Source organism: Petaurus breviceps, unplaced genomic scaffold, assembly GCF_028583685.1.
Source record: "Petaurus breviceps papuanus isolate PSGF00001 unplaced genomic scaffold, PetGlider_PUasm1.0 38, whole genome shotgun sequence".
In the NCBI taxonomy this organism is placed as follows: domain Eukaryota; kingdom Metazoa; phylum Chordata; class Mammalia; order Diprotodontia; family Petauridae; genus Petaurus; species Petaurus breviceps.
In genome coordinates, this window is record NW_027186304.1 from 92,463,530 (window position 1) to 92,488,417 (window position 24,888).

Below are 24,888 nucleotides of genomic sequence, written 5' to 3' on the forward strand. Positions count from 1 at the left end.
GGGCCCGGGGTGCCCCTGGCCTCGGTCTGGGGCAGGCGGGAGGGGAAGCCGGGGCTCCTGGGGGCTGCGCGGGGCGGGCCGGCGGCCCCACCTTCTCCCGGCCCCGCCCCAGAGCCCCTGCTCCGGGGGAAGCCCCGCGGCTCCGGGGCATCCTCCAAGGCACCCTCTGCTGTGATTTGTGCCCCTCTACCTCTACCCGGGACACGCCCGCCCCGGGTTATGTCCCTCCATCTGTCCATCTCTCCGGCCCGTAGAGACCTCAGCTTCTTGCGCTCCTTTGATTTCTTTACGCCCCCCCCCCACCCCCCCCCCCCCCCCCCCCCCCCCCCCCCCCCCCCAGCTACTCGGACTCTTTATTGTCTGCTTCCCCCTCCCCCCTTCTCGGCGGCGACCGTGGGGCGTGTCCCTACCTTCTGCTTTTTCCTTGAGCCACTTTGTTACTGAAACCTTAAAAAACAAAACAATCGGCAGCACCCCCTCCCCTCCCCAACCCCCGTCCCGGTTGTCCGAGCGCCGCCGAAGAGCCCCTGCCGTGGTGCGGGGGCCGGGCATCTGCAGCGGGCACCGCGCTCTGCGCTGCTGGTGCCCGCGGGTGGCGGCTGCTTTGGGTGATGTTTCCATTTCTGTCGCTTTCTGCTGCTTGTTATTTCGATTCACTTGTTCTGGCAACATCTAACCCCCATTGGGATGGTTCGTGGAAAACAAGAAAAGTTGATTTTGAGCAATAGTCGCTGTACAGTTGGCTTTTTTTTTTTGCGCAGTACAGTTGACTTTTAAAAAGTATTAGGCACCCTTTGGACACTGGACCGAGGGGCCCCGCCCTCCTTCTGTTCCTAGTTTCTGCCTAGGTTAACCTCAATTCTGGGAGAGTTAAGTGTGAACTTGGATATCGCCTCATGGTACAAAAGGGGGAAAATTTTATTATTCGAAGTGCAGAGTAAAATGATTTTTCCACTTGAATACTTAATATGCCAAAGGGCGCCTAAAATGTATTATGATGTGATGATGGAAGTTATTTTGAAGAGGTTTTTTTTTTCCCCAAAATCTGTTTTTTCAGTTAAATCTAGCAACTTCTTGGCGCTTCCTTCACATACTGTCATATCTAGGCCAGAGAAGTATTTAATATAAACACTTTGAAGGAGGCAGAAAATGTTAAAAGCAAAATAGTTTTTTATTTTTAACCAAATTCCATTTTTGGCCAGGAGAAATGCGTTAGGACATAACTATCAAGTTCTAGATTCTTTTTTTTTTCCTGTGGTTTAGTTGGCAGATCACATAATCTGTTCCAGTGTCTGTGAAGTAGGGGATGGATACTATGGTGGTTGTTCATCACTTTTAAGATAGTAAAGTGTAAGATTATATTAAAAAAAAACTGTTGATTAACTTTTAAGAATTTATTTGGTCAGAAAAGACTTGAATTTGAGTAATATTGATAGGTAATTAATTACTTTTAACATTTAAAAATTTTAACGTTCTGCTTTTAAAAGAGCAGAACGCTACTGTAACAGTTCAAATTACAACTTTGATACCAAGAAAGATTTCTAATTTCATTGGTCCAAGTTCTCCCTTTCACTGATATTGTGCCCACCAGAGCATTTATTAAATTGCTTTGCCACACCCTCCAGTTCCTCACCCAGAGTGTGACCAGTCTTCTGGTGAGCTTAGCTGTTTCTCAGAGGAAAGGCACGCTATCTATCATTTGGTTGTAACTAAAGATTTTCTATCCTTATGAGTTAAATATCATAGTCATAACTTTCACCTTTGGGTTAGCATTGAAAGAGGATTTTATTTAGTGATAATTTAACCCAGTGAAAATGTGTGTGTACCTCAGAGGTTTGTTTATTTCATATGTAGCTGTATTAGTACTTTTCCCCCCAAGTGGGTAATATAAAGGGTCTACTTTTCATTCAGTTTTATTTAAATACAATATTTTTTTGTCACAATTATTTGTGGAATATTAGTATCATTTGTCTGAAGAACAGAATTCAAAACCGGCCTCAGATACTTATTAACTATTTGACCCTGGGCAAAATCACTGTTTGAGTTTCCTTAGATTGCTTTTGAGGATCAAATGAAGTCATATTTATAAAAAGTTTTTAACTCAGTGCCTAGGACATAGTAGGCACTGTATAAATGCTTATTCCCACTCACCTCCTGTAATTTTGGAATTAAAAAGTACTAAATACAGTTTAATGAAAGACCAACAAAAAAAGAGCCTGTTGGGTTGCATTGTAGAAATGACTATAATGTTCTGGTTGAGCAAGCAAATGTTTTTCTTCTTAGAAAACTTCTAGAAGACTATTTCTGAGGGAAACTAGTAGCCATACAAATCTGGATTTGAGTATGTGAATACTTATGCCCTCAAAGAATTTTAGCAGAGATAAATTAAATTTCATAGAATATTAGTAATCCTGTTTATCTGGGTATTGATTTTCTACCACCATATGTATTGTTATTTGTAATTAAGTCAGGCTTCTAGTCCCTCTTGGGTTGTCAAGCAGAGGAGTTCAGCCAGGAAGAATTAGGGTAGTAACCCAAAAGACTTGTATATGTCTGTGTCTCCACTGAGTGTTCTCCCCCTGTATTCCAAAGTAAACATAGTTGATTTGAGGATTATTTCTTATTATTAATAATGTGCCTGCCACATTCCCTCTGTATTAGTAGTTAACTAGACATTTACCTTAACAAAAATTAAATCAGTTTTTCAGTGAGGAGCATGGGATAATGGAAAGATAACTTCATTTAGAGTTAGGAAAACTGAATTTTAGTCAAGTTGCAGTTGGTGCTTTCACTGACTAATTGTGTAACCTTCAGTAAGTAATTTATTATTATTGGGAGCCTCATATAATTTTCACTTATAAAATTATATGCTTGGATTATATAATTTGTGGTTCTTTTCCAGCTCTGAAATATTATAATTTTATTGAAGTGATAAATTTATGAGCCCTTGCTGCTTCTATCCACATATGACTTACCTGTTCTACTATTGGGATTTAGCTAGTTTTTTCCTTTTCTTTTTGTTTGTTTGTTTTTTTGCTTTTTTGGAGGGGGGAAGGTAGGGCAGTTGGGGTTAAGTGACTTGCCTAAGGTCACAAGGCTAGTTTTGTGTTAAGTGTCTGAGGCCATATTTCAACTCAGGTCCTCCTGACTCCAAGGCCAGTGCTCTATTCACTGCGCCACCTAGATGCCCCTTCCTTTTTTTTTAAAACATTTTTTTTATTCATTTTAAGCAAATATAAAATGAGAAAAGAAAAAAAACTTTCTGTGCACACAATGGAACATAAGACAAGATTCAGATAAACCAAAAAATTTCCGTTTCAAAAAAACCTATGTAATAAATACAACACATTGTTTTCAAAGCTACCCAGCTTTTCTGTGCTGCTTTCTGTGTTTTCTGTTGTTCTCTGCTGCACACTCCCCTCCCCCCAAAGCTGCAATTAAATGGGAATAGATAAATACATGTACATACATTTCTATACACATGCACATATGTAAGACCATACTATATGTATTTCTATTTGTCGGTTCCTTTTCTGGTGCTGGATAGTATCTTCCTTCTTAGGTACAAGTCATTTTGTATTTTTCTAAATCAATTAGCCCATCACTTCTTGTATCCTAGTAGTATTCCATCACAGTCATACACACAGCTTGTTTAACCATTACCCATTTGAGGGGCATCTGTCATTTTAGCCAATCTAATAGGTATTAGATGATATATCTTAAGTTGTTTTTATTTGCATTCCTTTAATCAATAGTGATTTAGTGCATTTTTTCATACATCTATCTATATATATGCACACATACATATTTCTATATTATTTTGATTTCTTCATCATCTAAACTGCTGTTCTTATCCCATGACCATTTATCAATTGGGGTATGATATGTATTCTTATAAATTTGACAGTTCTTTATATATTTGAGAAATGAAACCTAAACAATATTGAATAATATTGGTGACACTCAGTGTAGTTTCCCTGTTTTTCTCTTTTAATTAAATCTGTTTTAGCTTTGAGATCATGATTATTGCCATTGCTTCTTTTTACATAATAAATTTTACTCCAGACTTTTATCTTTGTGCATATCGTTTTTATTTTGTTTTCTGAAAGTGACAGTGTTGAATTCAAATTTTTAATCTATTCTGCTTTTTCCACCTAGTGGGTAAATTCATCCCATTCACAGTCTAAGTTATAATTACTTCCTGTGTATTTCCCTACATCCTATTTTTCTTCACTCTCTTTCTCACCCTATTTGCCCTATCCTTCTCACTCCTCTAACTTACTTCTACTAGCTACCTTGCCCTTCTATGCCTTAATCTACTCACCCCTCCAAGAATCCCTCCCTTATCCTCTCCCCTGCCCCTCTACCTTAATCTACCTTTCTGTGTTTCTTCCTTATCTCCTCCCTCTTCCTGATTCCTAAATCTGCACACCTTTCTTAAAATCCCTTATCCTATCGCCTTGCCCTCTTATTCCTTTATAACTTATATTTTTATATAAATATTTTATATTTCTTTATAACTTATATCTTATTTCTTTATACCCTTCTAGATGTGTGTGTCCTGTCTTTCACCCATTTCCCACTGAGGGTAGAGTCCGTGCTGTCAGCCCCCTCCCCTCTTGCTTCTCTGGTCCTTCGTTTCATGCTTCATTTTCCTTTCTGTGTCTTCCTAGCAGTTTTTTTTGTTTGTTTTTGAGAATCACCTGATCATGCACAGCTGAGCTCAAGCCTTTCTTTTAAACTGCCCTAATAATGACAGTCATAAGAGTACTGATAACATTTTCACATATAAGAAGTAAACAGTTTGACCTTACTGAGTCCCTTATACTTGGTCCTTAATGTTTGCCTTATATTTCTCCTGGATCTTATATGTTGAATTTTCTATTAAGTTCTGTTATTTTTGTAATAAATGCTTGAAAATCTTTCATTTTGTTACATGTCCATTTTTCTTTTTCATTCAGGATTATATTTAATGTTGCTGGATAAATTACTCTTGGTCATAACCCCAACTCTTTTGCTCTACAAAATATAGTGTTCAGGACATAACAGTCCTTCACAGGAGGAGCTACTAGGTCTTAGGTAATCCTGATTGTAGCTTTGTAATATTTAAATTGTTTTTATTCCTGTTGATTACAATATTTTCTCCTTTACCTGGGAACTTCAAAACTTTGCTGGGATATTCTTGCTAAGTTTTCCTCCTGGGATCTTTCAGATTGGTGTATTTTTAAATTTCTGCTTTACCTTCTTGTTCTAGAACTAAAGGGCAATTTTCCTTAATAATTTCTTGTAATATTGTATCAAGAATGTTTTTCTGAATACAACTTTCAGGTAGACTCACTATTCTTACATTGTCTCTCCTTGATCTGTTCTCAGTTGTTTTTCTGATGAGATGTTTCACATTCTCTTCTATTTTTTTCATTCTTTTGATTTTATCATCTCTTAGTGTCTTATAAGATCATTAGCTTCTCCTTGCCCAATTCTAGTTTTCAAGGAATTATTTTCTTCCTTAAGTTTTTGATTCTCTTTTTCCATTTGGTTGGCTTTCTTTTTATAATTTTCTTAATTTTATTGGGTCGCTCTTATTTTCCCCTCTATTTTTTCCTGCAATCTCTCTTAGTTGATATTTAAAGTCCTTATTAATTTCTTCCAAGAACTCTTTTTGAACTTGTGACAATTTGAAGTTTCTCATAGAAAAAAGACTGACTTTATAAGCTCCACTATCTTCTTCTGAATATGAGCCAGATCTTTGTCTTCATGGTAGCTATCTCTGGTTGGGTTCTTTCTCCTTTGCTTACTCAATTTTTTTTTGTTTTATTTTATTTTTAGCCGCTTATTATTGATATTCAAGCACTAGTCCCAAGGTGTGGGGAATGAGGCCCTAGGACTCAGGTCCTTCGTACTGTAATTTTCTGAGCTCTGTTTGGGACCCCAACCTTGGGTGCTCCCCTCTACTGGTAAAGCTGGGGCCCTTAGTCATACTGTCCTACAAGAGCTCTTGCTCCTTGTAGTCCCTCCAGAGACTGCAACTTTCAGTTGGCCTCCTTGTGCCGGAACCAAAACCAGGGACTCAGCTCTCCTATAAGTGCCCATAGCCAGCAGGGTCCCTGCCCTTCTGCTACTCCACTCATCAGGTATATGCTAGTACCTTCTGCCACACGACAGCCCAGACCCTGTCTGGTTAGTACAGCTGTGCTTGGGGTCCTTTGACATTGGAAGTTCTTCCATTCTTCTCCCACTCAGCCTTCCAGCCCTGACGCATTCATGAGGTGAAAGTTCCTGAGACTGAGGCTGCCTCCCAACACAGTTGCCCTTCAGGGCTTTTTGTTTATTGATTCCCTGGACCTGTCCTGGAGGTGTTTGCACTTCACTCCGGACAAGCCTCCCCCACCTCCCCAATATGAGACGCACATATTTGACCCCAGACTGTCCTTTCCTGTCTACCTTTGAATTTTTGTTTTTCTATAGACTCGTAAGTTGTAAAGAGGCATTGTACCCCTCATCTAAGTATGCTGAGATCTGAGTTGCAAGGCTAATATGTAATTTGAAATTGTCCTCTTGTGTTGGCACTATAGTTGTTAGTTGCCTGGCAGCTCCATGGAGGTAGTCACTGCTTAGTGATCTGGGTTTATGTTATTTCATTTCTTTCCTTTTCTTTTTATTTCCCCTTCAGGAATTTCAACCTGCTCTTCTTCATAACTGGGCCACCCCAATTTTCCATAGACAACCTGGTGACCTCTGAATAAAGTATGGGCACTCCATAGCTTAGCCTAATGCAATTTAGAACTCTTAAACTGCCAGCCTTAGCCTCCCCAGTAGCAGGGATTACAGTTGTGCACCACCACTCCGAGCTGCCCTTTATTTTTAAACTTTATTTAATTTATTTCTTAAATATAGATTACAATTTTTTAAGTTTTTAGGTAGTAGTATTTTCCTTCACATCTTTAAATGTTATTTCAAGAAAACCTAGGTCAACCAGACTAGAACTGTTCTCTAACATGTGGGTAACTGGAGCTGAACAAAGCAGGCTAGAAACAGGAGAGTCAGGAATCAAACAAAAGTTTAATTTCAAAGTGAGAAAAATCAAGTTTGCAAACTGAAGTCCTCCTGAGAAGAAAAATGTGTGGCTTGTAGCAGGGTTTTTAAGCATGAAAACCACAAAAATGTGGGATCCAACACAATCACTCTAATGTCTTGAATAAACACTTCCCACTGCAAGCAGTCCATGTAGGCATTTTGGGGGCACTACAGGTGTTCTTAGGTCCTTTGGAAACAGTTCCCAAGTTGATGGTCTCAAGTCTTAAAGAGTTGTTGAGCCTTTCAGTCATTTAGCGAGTACAGAACCAGAGATAGCATGGCAGAAACAGGAGTGCAGCATCTAGTTTGGTTCACTTAGCAGTTATAAGCACAGGAATTATTTAGAGTGCCAGGAGATTTTATCGATCACTTTCTGCTATAGCACCTCGTCTGTAGCTTCAGCTGTCAGGTCAGAATCTCCTGGGGAATTCTAACAAATCTAAATAGTTATTGATTAATATGAAAATTATAAATCCCTCAGTCAACACCTGATGCTGGTCAGAGCAATACATTTTGCCAGCCAGATCATCCAGAGTACAAAAGATTGTTGTTAAGCCAAGTCCAGGACGTGGCTTGCTTACTGGGCCTTAGTTCTGGAAAAAAGGTGTTTCCTAGTTGACAACTATTACTCAAGTTTTGATGTTGTTAGCAACATTGGTTCCCATCAGCATCAATGATGTGGTAGGATAAATTAATAATAACAGCTCGCATTTTTGATCTTGGTCCTTCGAAAATTTTCTAGCATTAATGATATACTGGTAATTTTATTCTTTTATTTGTTATGAAAATGCTAATCTTATGTACATCAGCAATCAAATTGTAAAAGAACCTATTTTCTTTCTTCCTTATTTTTTTAGGAGAATCACCCAATTGTAGCTATGCAGAATTTTATATCTCTAAGGAGTTTTATCCTGTGGTAAAATGCTGTGAACTCAGGGCGGCCAGGTAGCACAGCGAGTAAGAGCACTGGCTCCAGTGTCAGGATGACCTGGAGATCGAATCCCGGGTTCAGATACTTAGCACCACACCCAGAAATAACTGGCCTTCTAACCTTGAGCAAGTTACTTAACCTGGATTGCTTAAAAAAAAAAAAATGCTGTGAACTCTCTCCTGCTCCATTGAGATTTAACCTCTTTTAAAGGGATTTTCGGGCTTGGTGCAGAAAAAATTTGTAGAGCTTTTACTCATCTATCTCTCTCTCTATGATTATTCTTGTCCTGGATGATTTTTCCACAGAGAGAAGATAAATCATAGTCATGTGGTAGTTCTGGGATTCTGTAGAACTCTAGATCTTGTTCATGAGTAAGGGGGTATAAGTGCATATTGACTATTGGGTATTTAACTCTCATTGTTGAGGCAATCATTCTTACTGTCTGGTCCTTTGTATCATGTATAACGATTAGATCAAGTCTCATTTTACTTGTCATCACTCTTGAGATGTATTTAAGGTAGAACTTAGCTTAACAAATACCATGATAACATCTCATTTGATGCCATTATTTTCATGTCTCAGTTTATAGTCCAAATGAGCACTTTGTACATATATACTAAGAATTCTATTAAATGAGAAATCTGGGCAAACTGATCATTTCATAATTTAACGAAGCAAAGATAACCTGCCTGGAGTTTATATGTAGGAAAAGAGTGTGGTATAGTGATGGGAGGATCAGCCTCATAGCCAGGAAGACCTAAATCGAGGTTCTTACACGTGCTGTCTGTGTGACCCTTAATCTTTCATTACTCTAGGCAACTCTCAGACTATGTGGGTTGCAGAGAAGGTACTGACCTGCATTGGTAGAGGGAGTTTCCTCAATTTTACTAATGAAATCACAGTTCAGACCTTGTCCCTCTTTTATATACTTGTCTTTAAACACTTAGACATAATACATTTTTAATGGAATTTTATGGTTTTGAGAATGGGTTGGTGAATATTATTATTATCATCATTATTATGGAGAGGGAGGGAGGGCAGGATATAACAACCCCTGAAAACCAAACTTAAGAGATTATATGACAGTTTATATTTCATTGGTTAGTATTGTGCTGACATTGTAGTCTGTCAGTTTCACCTCAAGATAAAACAATCAGCAGCAGCCTCAGCTTTCTGGATTGTTAATGGAGTTAGATGATCCAGGTAGCTGAAGTTGCTCTCCCCAAATAACCTAGCTTCTGCTATTGGAGAAGGAAGAATCAGGCAGAGCTTACCCTGGCTTTTGTATTTTGTGTTTCTTAACTTTTGCTCTACTGGCCTCAGTCTTTTGTGATAGATATGATACTACCAGTTTAAAAAAAAATAGGGCATTGAAGTACTAGAAAAATTATAAATAAATGTAATTCTTTGCATACTGTATTTGAATTTAGGCTAGATTTGGTTTCATTGAATTTGGGGGAATTCAGTAGGTCCCTTAAAATAAGTCAGTCATATTTGTACTGTTTTTTTAAATTAAAATTTAAATATTATAATTAGTGATACTTTATAAATCAACTATTTCATAAACTTTTTAACAAAGAAAAATTATGTTAAGTGCACATTAAAAGATTCATGAGAAAATAGAATTTTTTTTTTCATTTTAACCTTTTATAGAATGACAGATTAAAAAAAATTTAGGAATAAAGTTAGGTTGTATGGTTGGATACTATAGTTCTAAGATGAGATGAATGTTATTGTTATAGTTCACAGTTGTTTGAATTATAAAGTAATAAAATATAAGTAGCCTGCATCCTTATTATATTGTATATTATTTTCTGAGTAAGTAAATGACAACTGGAAATAACTAATAGAGATCAGAGTTTCTTAATCTTTTGTAATGGTAAAATAATTGTAAATGTATTTTACATAGGAAACTATTCAGATTATCTTTAAAGCAAAATATCAGTCTTAAAATATATAACATAGTACTAGATTTACAATTCCAAAGCTATTCATTTTTAAGTAATACCTTTGGAAACTGCTTTTAGGGTGCTAGAGTAATTTTTTTTTAAAAAATATTCTACAGCATTGTGTTCTGAGAGGGTTAACTTGTTTCAGAGTCCAAGCATTTATAACTTGGGGGTAGCTTAGTACCTAGGAATATGTAGCTTTTTGATAATGTAAGTCCTTGATATTTTCATTAAAAAAATAACTTTATGTTAATGTAAATCGAAGAAAATAAATGTCTAGAGAGATACATTTTGTAGTACTTGAAATCTTATGAATTTTTCATATTTTTTCTGAATGATTAAATCGCTGCAATAATTTGATACTGTATATTGTGAGTACCAGATATTGATATATAGAATTTTAAAATTTAAATAACTTGAGATTTTCACCAAGCTCCATTAATTTAAATTAATTTAGCTAACAGCTGTTTAGTAATAAATAAGATTTAGGGTTACATAGTTTATTGTGAACTAAAAAAACCGAATTTTGTTTATTGATTTTTTTTTTCTCTTAGAAAATGGAAGCGTAGTCCAAATTGGGGAATTGTTACCTTGCAAGATCTGTGGAAGAACCTTCTTTCCAGTTGCCTTAGTGAGTACATTGATTCTTTACCTGTTTGCATCTGCATTTACGAGGTCAGCAATGCATTGGAATCCACACTGGTAGAGAGACTATCTATGTTGATGAGATCATGGATTCACTGAAGTACTATACCAGTTTATATGGAACTATCTCCATAGTGTGATTAGATGGGATGGTAGAAAGGACGACTTATACCAATTAACTTCATTTCCTCAGTCTTGTATTAGGGCTTCATACTTGTGTTTTGAATAATCTTCAGGAGCTCCCTATTAAAGTAAAAATGCTAAGTGATTAATAAGTTAATAATTAATAAAGCAGTGAATAAATTAGTTGACAGCTACCAGAGACCAAGATTCTATAAGAATGAAAGGCATCATAGAATTCTAAGGAAAGAAGAATGGACTGTGCAGGGTAGGTAGCATCAAGGGGCAGAAAGAGGAGGGATTTTTCAGGAAGGGGAGAAGATGTTAATAAGTTTCACCTATTTCACAGTATAATAGTTTTGAGAAAATATTGCTGGCATTGATTCATCTCCATTGAAATCCTTTTTCTGCTATCTTTGTAAAGACAAAAATAAGTGTCTTCTTTCAGTCTTAAATAACTTTGAAAAGTGGTTTTATTATTCTGTCCATCTTTACAAATGTGAAAAGGAAGTTTTATGGTATTAAATTACTCCATTTAAGGCTTTGAAGTGTTATCTGATAGGCCCTGTTTTAGGAGGTAGTCACTCAGCAAGGTATCCTGGTTATTAGCATATTAAATGGTTTCCAAAATACAATGAATTTTGGTGAAACTACTTTAAAAAATATATTTTCCTAGACATGGAAAGAAAATATTACAAGCAGGAGAAACATAAAACAAAGATCTGCCAGATCTATATCTACCAGAAAATCATAATTGTGATGCTAGAGGTAATTTTCATTTAACTTTGTACACTTCTTCCTAGGGTTTTCATTGTATCCTAGAAGTTAAGCATTATAGTAAAGATTACTAGAATAGAGGCAGAATCGGCAGAATCCTCATTGAAAAATGGAAGGGGGGTGTCTGTTTTAGTTTTTAACTACAGGAAATTACTAAAATCAAGGCATACAAATGGACTTTAGTGTGCTCTGATAATCTTTCAGTGCAGCTGTCTACCCCCATTAAAATTGTGTTGAAGCTTATCCTTTTGTTGCCTTACTTTCTTGAAGCCAAGAAGAAGAAGGTAAGTTGAGTCATGCAGCTAGGCAGTTGACATTGAATAGGGATGTTTGCCTAAATAAAAAGAAAAAAACAAAAAAACTCCAAAACTCAAGAGGGACATGATCACTCACTGTATTAAAATATTTCAGACATTCTCATTTGAAAGAAGGGCAACTGGGTTTAATGGAAAGGACACTGGATTTGAAGTCAGACTGGGTTAATATCCTCTCTTTGCCACCTATTAAATTTGTGACTTTAGAAAATTCAGAGCATTAAATTAGCTGATCTCTTAAGTTCTTCAAAATCAAATGATCCTTTGACTTATCATTTTGATCCCACAGGGCAGATCCAATGGGTAGAAATTAGGTTGAGGCAGCTTTTGGTTTCATATAACAACTTCCTAACAATGAGAACTGTTTAAACATGTGTGGACTTTCTTGTGAAATATTTCAACAGAAGCTATCTGGCCACCTGTCATTAGTGGTGTAACATATATTCATGCTACAGGTAGAGGTTGAACTCTTATTCTGAGATTCTCTAATACTGAAAAAATTCTGGATCTCGTCAGTGTCTCAATTCATTATGGCCAGATTACCATACTAGACCTTTGGTAGCCCTTTCTCATTGACTATAATTACCTAAATTGGCTAAAAGCAAGTCTGTACTTTTTCTTTTTGTAGATCTCACTAAGAATGTAATAATTACTTTTCTATTATTTCAACTTCCATTTCTTTCACTGAGTTTCTTTCAAAGTGTAGAGATAAGAACTTGAGCAGGAAGAACTACAATGGAAGGTGTCAAAGCAGTTTATAATAGTGGCACCAGCACTGGGGGTTAGTGTAAGGACAAATACAAATTGCAAAAACCAGTGATGTGATCTGTGGGTAATAGAGATGTTAAGGACATAGGGAATTGAATAAGAAAAAATACAATGTTTGATATTACTAGTAAGAATAATGATTAAATATGGGGTTTCACTTTATTAAAACCTATGCATCCATTATCCTTGCTCACTACTGTCTTTCAGATTTTAACATAAATTGTGTTTTCTTGATTGCTATAAATACATTGTCTTTGAAGTTTTTTCTTTAAAATAGCTTAGATAAAAACTCAAGAGCTTACTGAAAAGAAAATGATGCACTGTTTTTTTTTCCTCCAACAGAAAAAGCATGGACCAATTTGTCAGAAAACCGCCACTAAAAAACGAAAGGCCTTTGATTCAAGCAGGCAGAGGGCTGAAGGAACTGATATTCCAACAGTAAAACCACTTAAACCTCGGGTAAATATATAAGGTTTGGAATAATACCTACACAAAAAGAGTATATACCCCAAAGTATGTATCCAGTATTATACTGTCATGTTAATGTTTATATCTACATCCATGGAATTTCTAAATCCAGTGTCTGGTGAATGGTTTTTAGTAGAAAGCCACATTTTAGACTCATCCCTCAAAGTGGTAGTGGTACCTTGTTGCTCTGGCTTGGGAAGAAGTGAAATTTCCTTCAGAACTCTTTAATTTTTCTAGTGTAGTTAAATATATCTTCATCTAGGGAAGAATTAAATGGCATACACTGTACCTTTTTAAAATGAAACTATCTTTTTTTCTGAGATATAAAGAATGCTTTAAGATTATACTAGATATGTTGAGTCAAGATTGCAGAGTGAATAAGAGCAGAATAACTCAATTCCCATATGTATACTATAAAAAAATACATGAAGAGTTGTCATACCAAATAATTAAGAAAAAAGATGCTACAGTGAGTACATTCATCCAGCTTAAACTGGCAAAAGGGGACATCTAGAATTCTGAAGGCTTTAAAGATGAGACCCAGCAAGAGGAGCTTGCACAAGGAAGCTTTCTGGCTTCCACCAGCAGTGCTTCCAACCTGGAAGGCTCTGCAGGGTCAAATTCATTCCAGACACAAAGATCAGAAGGCAAGTTGAAGTGCCTCAGTGAGGAACCACCAGGGTGTTTTAACCTGCAAATTTACTATCAAGTAGACAGCAATAGATTTACAAATTCTAGAGGCTTGGAAAGTGGTGTAAAGCTGATGTGAGTCATCCTTAATGACCTTGAAGAGGTCAGCATTTTGTACTCAGATGATACCATCAAGCATGGGGCCTACTGGTACTTTGTGCACAGCAGACACCAGCAGAAGTGAAGGACCAATGGCAGGACCCCAGACAATACTGATTGGGAACAAATGAGCCTACTAGCCTATCCAGGTATGCAGGGGAAATCATGAAAAAAGTCCTAATTCAGGGAGTAAAACTGGAAATATGAATAAATTAAAAGAAGATACTGATGATAAAGGCATTTTGTAGATCCTAGGAAGTTCAGGAAACAAGTCTTGAGGAAAAGAGAAACTCAGTAGTCTCTGTGGACAGTCTGGTGAAAGGAACGTCATGGCCAGAAGGTTTATTAGAATTCTTCAAAGAGATTTTTTAAAAGGATATTTAGGGGCAACTAGGTGGGGTAGTGAATATAGCACCAGCTCTGGAGTCAGGAAGACCTGAGTTTAAATCCAGCGTCAGACACTTAACATACTAGCTGTGTGACCTTGGGCAAGTCACTTAACCCAAATTTCTTTCCCTTCTCCCCTCCATCCCCAAAAGGATACTTAAATGAAATGAGACAATAAAGGGAAGAATTGAAAGGAGAATAAATAGCTTAGTATGTAAGGTACAAAATGTCACCTAAGTAACAGACACCCCAAAACTTAAAATGGGCCAAACAAATCAGTGACTCCATCAGACAACAGGAAAAATGACAGTGAAATCAAAGAATACGTAGGGCATATCCTCTCAAAAACAAGAGACTGAGAGAATAGATCAAGGTAAAAATAATCTAAGAAACATTGTCTTGAAAGATAACATTTAAAAGAAGCCTAGTCACCATATTTTAATAAATCAGAATGAAAACTTCCGAGACTTAGAACCAGATAGCAAAGTAAAAGTTATAATAATCCACTTATCATCCTGTTGAAAGAAACCCTAAAATAAAGAGTTACAAGCAACTTCAAACCAAAATTCAGAGCTTCTAGGTTTAAGGGCAAAGATACTGTATGAAACCAGAAAGAAAGAACTCAAAACACTGAAGAATCACAATTGACATCACATAACTTGGCAGCTACTACTATAAAGGAAAGGAGCACTTGGAATATAATATTACAAAAGACTTACTACCAAACATTACATCAGAAAAACCGAATATGGTCCTACAAGGGAAAAATAGATGAGGGACGAATAAATCTTTAATGACATAGAGGACTTCTAGGAATTGCTGATGAAAAGACCAGAGCTGAATAGAATCTTTGAAGTATAAAACACAAGAGTAAAGAGAAACCTAGTAAGGTTAATACATTGGAGCACTTGGAAGGGACTCTATGATGGGTGTATATTATCTTTTAATAGAGAAGAAACAAGTGTCTCACTACAACACTTTTCACTTCAAGAATCATAGAAAAAGCAAATAATACAAAACCTGGGGTTGAATTTGTTCTGTTTCAGTGGTCTTAATTTAAGTGTTGTTTTTTATTTTTTTAAAGGAAAGAGGATAAAAGAAATACATGGGTGAGAGGAGAGTTGGGAAGGAAGTGTGAAACTCAATATTTCAAGTAATTAGAGTACTAATTTTCTGAAGAAAAACTCTATAAACATGGAAGAAAGGATGAGAGAAGTGGGCATCACATGAACTTTACTTGTATATGAATTTGACAGAGGAGGGTTGAACACACCCACAAAATTTGGTATAGAAAAAATGAAAAATTCAATTGGGAAATGGGTGAGAACAGGGAGAGGGGATTGAATGTTTCTGTTGTTGTTGAGTTGTTTCCGACTCTTTGTGACCTTGTGGATACCAGTGCTGTCCAAGGGGTTTTCTTGGCAAAGATACTGGAGTAGTTCACCATTTCTTTTTCCAGTGAGATTAGGGCAAACAGAGGTTAAGTGATTTATCCAGAGCCACACAGCTAGTAAGTGTGTGAAATTGGGTTTGAAATCAGGTCTCCCTGATTCCAGGTCCAGGACTGCATACACTGAGCCACTTTGCTGCCTCATTGCTTAAGTGGGAGGAATTAGTCACAAGTGAAGCAAAGTTCAATTTTGAATGATTGATTGTGAAGTGAGGATTAAAGGCAAAGAAATAGATGGCAAAATCCTGTGATTAGTGTCCTCTCAAGAAGAGAAGAGGAGCAAGTGGAGTAGAAAGATATTGCTTATTAATGTTGAGGACTTTCTTACTTTTTCTTTACTTTTTTGTAAAAATTGGGTGAGAGATGAGAAAAGCATTACCAGTACAGAAATTTTGAAAATCGAAGAAGACATTGACAAAAATGAAAACTAAAGTGCCATTGATTTGATAAATAAAAGGATTTTGATGAAAAAATACTTAATAAAATAGATAAGTAACTAATATTTTTGAAAAGAAAACCAATTTGTTAGAGTCAAAAATTAAAAGCAATTTACAACAAATGAAGATTGAAGAAAGAATAATGATTTTTTTTTAAGAATAATGATTTCACCAACAAAATAACTTAGATGAAGTGGAATATTTACAAAAAATAAAAAAATACCCAGGTAACAAACTAGGAAAGAAATAACCCAATTTCATGAGTAAGAAATCCAACAAGCTACAAATGAGCTCTCAAGAAGAAAATACCAAGACTAGATGGGCTTATTGGTGAATTCTGTCAAGCATGCAAAGAACAGTGAATCCCAGGAATAAACCATGCAAAAAAAATTTCTTAAAATTTTTACGACTAAACAAAACATTATATATCATCTATGAAAAGCTTAGTTTTGTTCAGTAATGCATAATCACTTGTCTAACTGCTATATCTAGAATTGTTGCACCAGATTGAATACAGGTAGTAATGAGACCTATCCTTTATTTGTCCTTGGTCTTATTGGAAAGGCCTCTCAAACAGCGCATCTTAATCTTTTTTTGTGTCATGGATCCTCTTGGCAGTCTGGTGAAAATACACGAAATAAAATGTGTAAAATTACAAAGGAAATAAATTATATTGAAATACCATTATCAAAATATTTTACAAATCAACTTCATGATCCTCACTCATATTAAGAAACCTAGCTCTGAATTTCTCTATTATAAATAATTCTGGGCCTTGGTTTTAGATAGATGCTATTATTGGCCTTTAAGTAGAAATCTATGTTTTGTTAAAAAAGTTTTTACAAACTTAACAAAATTATATTTTTACTATTATTAATATGGCTTCTTGTGTTTAATATTTATCATTATTTTATTTTAAAGCAATTGGGGTTAAGTAACTTGCTCAAGGTTACATGGCCAGGTGTTTCTGGGTGGGTGCTAAGTATATGAGCTTGGATTCGATCCCAGGCCTCCATACTCTGGGGCCGGCGCTCTTACTCACTGCGCCACCTGGCCGCCCCTATTTATCATTATTTTAAACCAACTCACAATTCTTGGTATAAATCCAGTTAGGTCTAAACCTCTGCATTAATATGTTAACTATTTTTTTTGCATCAGTATTCAGTAAGGGTATTATTCTGTAATAATTTTCTCAGCTTTGTTTCTCCTTGGTTTAAATATCAAGATAATATTTGTATTATAGAAGGATGTCTTATATCATGTTTCTGCCCCTATTTAGATCAATACTTTACAGTATAGATCAAGGTAAATTTAAATGAGTATATGATTTAGATATAAAAGGTCACATTAATTAGAGGAGCATGTAAGGAAATAATTTCTGTTACTAGGGGTTAGGGATAGAGTGCAAGGCCAGACATGAGAGCATCACAGGGATAAAAATGGACAGTTTTGATTATATAAAATTGACAATTTTTTTCAGAAACAAAATTAATTCAGTTAAAATCAGAAGACAACTAACTGGGGAAAAAAATCTTTGCTGGAAATTTCCTTCATAAAAAGAACAATATTTCTTAAATATTACCTAGTATAGTTAAAGGGTATGAATATGCAACTCTCAATGGAAGAAAATCAGAATGTCAAGAGCCTTACGAAAAAAAAAATTATCCAAATCACTAATAATTAGAGAAGTGCAAATTAAATCAGCTCACTTCCACCGTAAAGGCAAAAAAGAAAACTGATAAATTATTGGAGGAGCTGTAGGAAGTTAATTACAAGTGGTCCAACCTTTCTAGAAAGTAATTTGGAACTCGAACCTTAAAGTTCCTAAATTGTACATGCCTTCTTGCCCTGCTTTTCTACTATTGGGCCTATCTCTAAAGAGTTCACAGAAGGAGGGAAAAGACCCATATGTAAAAAAATTATTTAAACCTTATTTGTTGTAACAAAGAACTAGATATTAAGGGTGTGTCCATTAGTTGGGTAATAGCTAAACAAATTTTGTTATATGAATGTGATGGAATATTATTGTGGCACTGAAAAAGAATAAAGGATGGTTTCAGGCAAATCTGAAAAGAGTTGTATAATTCTATGCAGAATTAAGTGAGTAGAATCAGAACTCTATACAATAAAAATATTGTAAAGAAAAACAGCTTTGTAAGACTTAAGAAATCTGATCCATGCAAAGATCAACCATTATTCCGGAGGACAGATGAGTAAAGTGCTTCCCACTTCCTGAAAGAGATTTGATGATCTCAAATTATAGAATGAGATGTATATTTTTAGACCTGGCCATTGTGTGGATCTTGCTTGATATGCATATCTGTTAGAAGTGTTGTGTTTTTCCTTTTTTCTACTTCCAGTTTGGTGGGGGTGGGGTAGTATTTGGGGAGGGAATGGGGAACTAGCCAGTATTGTTGTCAAGAAAAATAAAAGGGGTAATTGAAGCATTTAAGAATGCAAAGAAGAAGGGCGGCCAGGTAGTACAGCGAGTAAGAGCACCGGCTCCAGTGTTGGGATGACCTGGGGATCAAATCCGGGCTCAGATACTTAGCACCATACCCAGAAAGAACTGGCCTTGTAACCTTGAGCAAGTTACTTAACCCTGATTGCTTTTTTAAAAAAAGAATGCAAAGAAGCAAACAGAAGGAAATGCATCTTGGAACACAGATGATCAGGACAGCTTTTAATATGTTGAATTCATTGTATACTTAAAAGGCAAGTACATTTTCATGTTCACTCTTCATCTGTTCTGTATCATACATGGAAATGCTTTCTTTTTTATTTTCTAAGTTCAGAATAAAAATGAATTTTTAGAAAATATATAAGCAAGTGTACTTTTTGTAGAAAAAATATCAAATTCCTTTAAATTTGTGTTCAACCATATAATCATTAGATGGAAGGAGCTTTAGATTTTGTGGGGCCTCTCTGTCCTGAAAGGATGAGTCTTTTCTGCATCATTCTTGAAAAATAGTAATTTAGCCTCTGGCTGAATACTTCTAAGTGATGGAGAATTTACTTGCCAACAAAGCACCTTATTCTATTTTGGGACAGTTCCAGTTGTTAGGAAACTTTAGTTGAGTTGAAAGCTGCTTCTTTCACAACTTCCACCTGGTATTAGTAGTCATACCAACCATAGCCAAGCAGAATAATAGGTTTAAATCTCTTCAAGTTAAGCCTTAGGGTATAGTTAACATCCATAAAGAACAAAAAAATTAACTAATTGTACTTAAGTTGATAAATCTTCCTGAATTGTAGTTTGTTTTTGTAAGTGTTCTAAGTATGTTAATAATGTGGGAAAAAATCAGTTGTTGGGGAAGTGGAAGAAGAGTAAATACACTCAGTTTCTATCACCATCTTGCTCAACTTTTTTTTTCTTCTGATATTTCCTGATCTGGAAGCAAATGAGTTTAGAAAACATTAAGTGCACAATCTTACTCATTTATTGTATCAGCATACATTAATCAGTTGCTATACAGTGTCTAGAAATAATGAACCAGCAGTTGCCCCTTTTAGATTAAATTTGTTACTTGAGACCCATGGGCTGTAGTAAGATAAAGCCTAATTGCTTGTGTACAGTTGTCCTCTTCAACTGAGAAAGCAGCTGAAAGCACTGAATGGTTGGTAAAGGCAACATCATTAAATAGAGTGGAATGAACTTAGAGGCAAAATGTGACTTGAATGGAAGGTTTGACTGCCTGTACTTTAAAAGATATTTTATTAGTTTACGAGGTTGTTTATTGAAATGGCCCAAACTTTTTCAAAGACCTTGCCTTTTAATTTCGAATAAAAAAGAATTACATTAGCTATCTCTTTATGTATATACATACACATATAAAACTTTGTACTAGATATTGATGTTTCAGCGAAATAATACTGATTTCTTAAAAACTCTCAATTCAATGTCTTATTAGATACATAAAATACATTATTTGTGTATTATGTTCATTTATGAATGTGTGATTGGATAAAAGGTTAACATAATATCAGATTTATATACAGGGTGTCACACAAATCTCAGTGGAGTTACAAATTATTGTAACGAGCTTAAAACTACTGAGACTTTGGGGTTACCCTCTATAATGCTCTCCTTAAAGTGTTTTCCCCTTTTTACCTATGAACATCTTTGAAATAGAGAGTATTGAAAGTAAAATAAAGTTACTATCCATTTTCATTTCAGTGTGCAAAAATTAATTTTTTTTGTTCATTATTTTTTGAAAAATTTCTTTCTAGCCAGAACCTCCAAAGAAACAGTCTAACTGGAGAAGAAAACATGAAGAATTCATTGCCACCATAAGGGCAGCTAAAGGACTTGATCAGGCACTTAAAGAGGGTGGCAAACTTCCACCACCACCTCCACCTTCTTATGATCCTGGTATATAATATTGATGAGACATATGTTAATATGAAGGGGTTATTGAAAGATACCCATATACATGTCTTACTGCTATTAAATTGTTAATGTGATGGTCATGGACTGATAAGTCATAATTTTTATTTCAAAGGAAACAACCTGAGTTTATAGCATAGTTGTCATTCAGCATGTAAAAGGGGGAAATACGTACAATTTTATAATTTCAGCTTTTTGATTTGAACTTTTCATGTAATAGAGCTTGTTTTGAAATTATTTTAAGCTATTAAAGATAAGAACTTCAGGTTCTTTAGTTGTGAGTTTAAAGTTATTTTATCTAAAATGTGATTGATTAATCACAACATACATAATCCTGTTGTTTATCAGTACTTCCTAAAACAGAAAAGGAATATTTCATAATAATTTTACTTCTAAAGTTGAAAATATCAGAGAAAAAATTCCATTTGTGATAAGAATTTATTAGTATGATACTTTAGTTTGAAGTGTTAATAGCCCATATTTTATTTATCTTCCACAATGAAATAGATGTGTAATTGGAGTTCTTTAATCAAATTTCAGTCTATACAATCTTTTGACAAAAACTACATAGTAAATGTTGTGATGCTTTAAGAATATAAAAATGCCATTAAAGTGAGGTTTCTTTTTTGTCTACTTGAGCAGACATCTTGACACAGCAAGTTTGCCCTTGGAGTTTTGACTCATGTCTGCATAGTGGTTTACATTTTAGTGTGTTTTTTTCTAATATCTTCTCTTTCAGAGAATCTCAGTTGTCTGAAGAGGTTTGCCTATAGAATCAAGTGATTCAGTAATTCTCTGAAATTTGTTATGTGTTCCAAGCTAGTTATGTGCTGTGTGCAAACAGGGGTATGGATGTGTCCACATTGCCCAGGAATCTTGAGCAGGATATGAGGGTGCCATTAGGGATTAAGTTAAAAATTCCATTAGTGTTAAGTTAAAAAGTTAAATTACCATAGAGGTCCATCTAGGAGGAAAACATGAGTAAAGTCCAGGAATTGTCACTAGGGAACTCAATCTAGTGTTTAAACGCACAGAGAAACCAGATTCCAGATTTAGGAGATGCATGTCCCGGATGTGATAAATGTTCACTTAATGAACAGTTGTGTCAGTTCTTGTGTGTATCACATCTACTATTACTCAAAGATAAGAATGTTTTGTAGTAGTGGCAGCTCTGGAGGTCTAGGCATGTTTCTCTTGCTTGTAGTGTTCCTTATACCCAAAGTGTCAGGACTGATGAGAAATACTGCGCTAGCAGAAGGATTGGTTAGGTTAGGTGGGAAGTGTGGTTGAAGTTCTTGATGAGACATATGTTCTCATTTATATTTGAGCCACAAACCTCCTAATCGACTAGGTACTACATTTGCTCTGCTTTTGGGAATTAAACTGTAAATTATTCATTATCACCTATTACTTGTAGATCTGTTTTCAGAAGTAGGGAAATGTTACCACCTGTGCCTTTTGGGTCCATGACTACTAAAAGACTGTGTTTATGATCTTCATGCAGTCCGGAAGCTTTAGTCAAAAGGCTGCCAGGCTCACTACTTATGCTGTTACCAGAGTTTATTTATTTCTTTGTTTCAGTTTCCAGTAGTGTTATCTATCGTGAAAGTTGGTAGCCATACCTCAATCTCTGACCTACAGCAGTTTGCAGAGAGATGATGATTGTGGTCAGTAGCCTGCAAGGTAATATGCTATGGAAAGAGTATTGGATTTGGAGCCAGGATACACTGGGCTCTGAATTCTACCTCTGAAATTAGGTTTGTTATCTTGGGAATTCACTTAAGCTCTTTGGACCTCAGTTTCCTCATCTATAATGTGGGGATGATATTTGAAGTAGTTACTTCACAAGGATGTTGTGGAGCTCACAGGAGATGATTTATGCATTATATAGCATTAATATGCTATAAAAACGTTAGTATTATTATGATTTAGGCTTAGCAGTCTTCTTAAAAGTCTTAGCTTCTTCAGGTACTGTTTGGGTACAAGGACAATGGTATGAAGGACCATAGATGCTACGAATTAAGGAGGACTCTGTAATTTGAGATGCATTATATATTTTTGAAAGGAATCATGTGTTTACTTACTAAAATACAAATCAGCAGTAGGAAAAGGTAGACCAGTTATCTTTGATGGTAGGCAATCTGGTGTTAGTGTAAAATTGATTTACCCAGTCTGACCTTCAGTTTGAGAATGGTAGGTTGTAGAAAGTTATAGTTTGACTTGCTAAGGATAGGTAAGAGAGTGGGGAGAAAGGGTTGTTCAGAAGTTTGAAATGAATGGTGGACTTTGGTCAGAAATAAAGCGAGTGGAAGGTATGAAATTGAAATCTTTCCAAGATGAACAAGCATACTGTCACTGTAATAGTTGTGGGAGTCGGAGGGGGCAGGGAAGTTAGGTAGAAGATGCACCATTTTTGTTATTATCCACCAAGCCTGTAATGGTGACCTGACCGTAACAGGTTTATGAAGCAGCCCCAGGCCACTTAAGATTGCTTTACTGTATTAAAGTTGTCATAGCCCAGGGGTGGGGAACCTGAGGCCTCGAGGTCACATGGGGCCCTCTACATCTTTAAGTACAGCCCTTTGACTGAATCCAAACTTAACAGAGCAGATCCCCTGTCATATCCCATTAGACTTCTTGCTGGGTATTTCAGCCTATGTGTAGACTGTATGTTACAAGATGTAGTGGGGACAATATGTGTTGTGCAGCCCGCAGCGAAAAGTATTTAACCACATAGAGGGTCTTTAACACCCTCACATGACACATGTCCAGTCTATCATAATAGTTTTTAAAACTTTGATTTCCAGATTCTTTCCCTTCCCTCCTTACCCACCCCCACTGGGAAGACAAGCAATTCATTGTAGGTTGTACATGTGTAGTTATGCAAAACGTTTCTTTAGTAGTTATATTGTGAAAGACTTAACTCTATCTCCCTCCATCCTATCCTGCCCCCCACTTATTCTGTTTTCTACTTTGACCCTGTCCCTTTTCAAAAGTGTTTGCTTCTAACTAACTACCCTCTCCTCCAATCTGCCCTCCCTTTTACCATTCCCCCTCTTATCCCCTTCTTCCCTACTTTCCTGTAGTGTAAGATACCCAAATGAGTGTGTGTGTTATTCACTCACTCCTTAAGCCAAATTCTATGAGAATCAGGTTGACCTATTCCCTTTCACCTTCCTGCTCTTCCCCTCCATTGTAACAGTTTTCTCTTGCCTCTTTTACATGAGATAATTTACTCTATTCTATCTCTCCCTTTCTCCTCCCATTATATTCCTCTCTCACCTCTTAATTTAATTTTTTAGATATTATTCCATCCTCTTCAACTCATCCTGTGCCCTCTATGTATACATATACACACATATACACACACTTACACATGTATTTATACACACATATATACTCCAATACATACACATATATGTATGTATACATATATACACATATATATTCCCTTCAGCTATCCTCATACTGAGAAAAGTCTCATGAGTTAGTTATTGTTTTTCCATGTAAGAATGTAAATAGTTCAACTTTAATAAGTTCCTTATGATTTCTTTTTCCTGTTTACCTTCTTATGCTTCTCTTGATTATTTTTTCAACAAAATTACTTGAAAGTCCTCTATTTCATTGAATGACCACATTTTCCCCTGTGGCATTATACTCAGTTTTTCTGGGTAGGTGATTTTTGGTTTGAATCCTAGCTTGTTTGACCTCCAGAATATCATATTCTCAGCCCTTAGATCCCTTAATGTTGAAGCTGCTAGATCTTGTGTTATCCTGATTGTGTTTCCACAATACTCAAATTGTTTCTCCCTTACAGCTTGTTATATTTTCTCCTTGACCTGGGAACTCTGGAATTTGGCTATAATATTCCTAGGAGTTTTCTTTTTGGGATCTTTTAAGAGGCGATAGGTGAATTCTTTCAATTCCTATTTTGCCCTCTGGTTCTAGAATATCAGGGCAATTTTCCTTGAGAATTTCTTGAAGGATGATTTTTAGGCTGTTTTTTGATCATAGCTTTCAGTTAGTCCAATAATGTTTAAATTATCTCTCCTGGATCTATTTTCCTGGTCAGTGGTTTTTCCCATGAGATATTTCACATTGCCTTCTATTTTTCTCATTTGTTTGGATCTGTTTTATAGTATCTTGATTTCTCATAAAGTCATTTGCTTCCATTTGCTATCATCTAATTTTGAAGAAATTATTCTCTTCAGTGAGTTTTTGAAATTCCTTTTCTATCTGGCCATTTCAACTTTTTAAGGCATTCACTCCTTGTTGGCTTTTTGGATCTGTTTTTCCATTTGAGTTAATCTATTTTTTAGGTGTTATTTTCTTCAGTACTTTTTGGGGTCCCCTTTAGCAGGCTGTTGACTTGCTTTTCATGATTTTATTGCA

At 35.9% G+C, this 24,888-nt stretch overlaps 1 protein-coding gene across 2 annotated transcripts in view; it reads left to right on the top strand.

Moving 5' to 3' along the window:
- The window catches only part of ZC2HC1A (zinc finger C2HC-type containing 1A), a 153,287-nt gene that overhangs the window by 86,938 nt on the left and 41,461 nt on the right, over positions 1-24,888 (top strand). For both annotated transcript variants that reach the window (XM_069100158.1, XM_069100159.1), the window contains exons 5-7: positions 10,509-10,585; positions 12,921-13,037; positions 20,340-20,481. In XM_069100158.1, the coding sequence (XP_068956259.1) occupies positions 10,509-10,585; positions 12,921-13,037; positions 20,340-20,481 (336 nt within the window). The remainder of the gene's footprint in view (positions 1-10,508; positions 10,586-12,920; positions 13,038-20,339; positions 20,482-24,888) is intronic.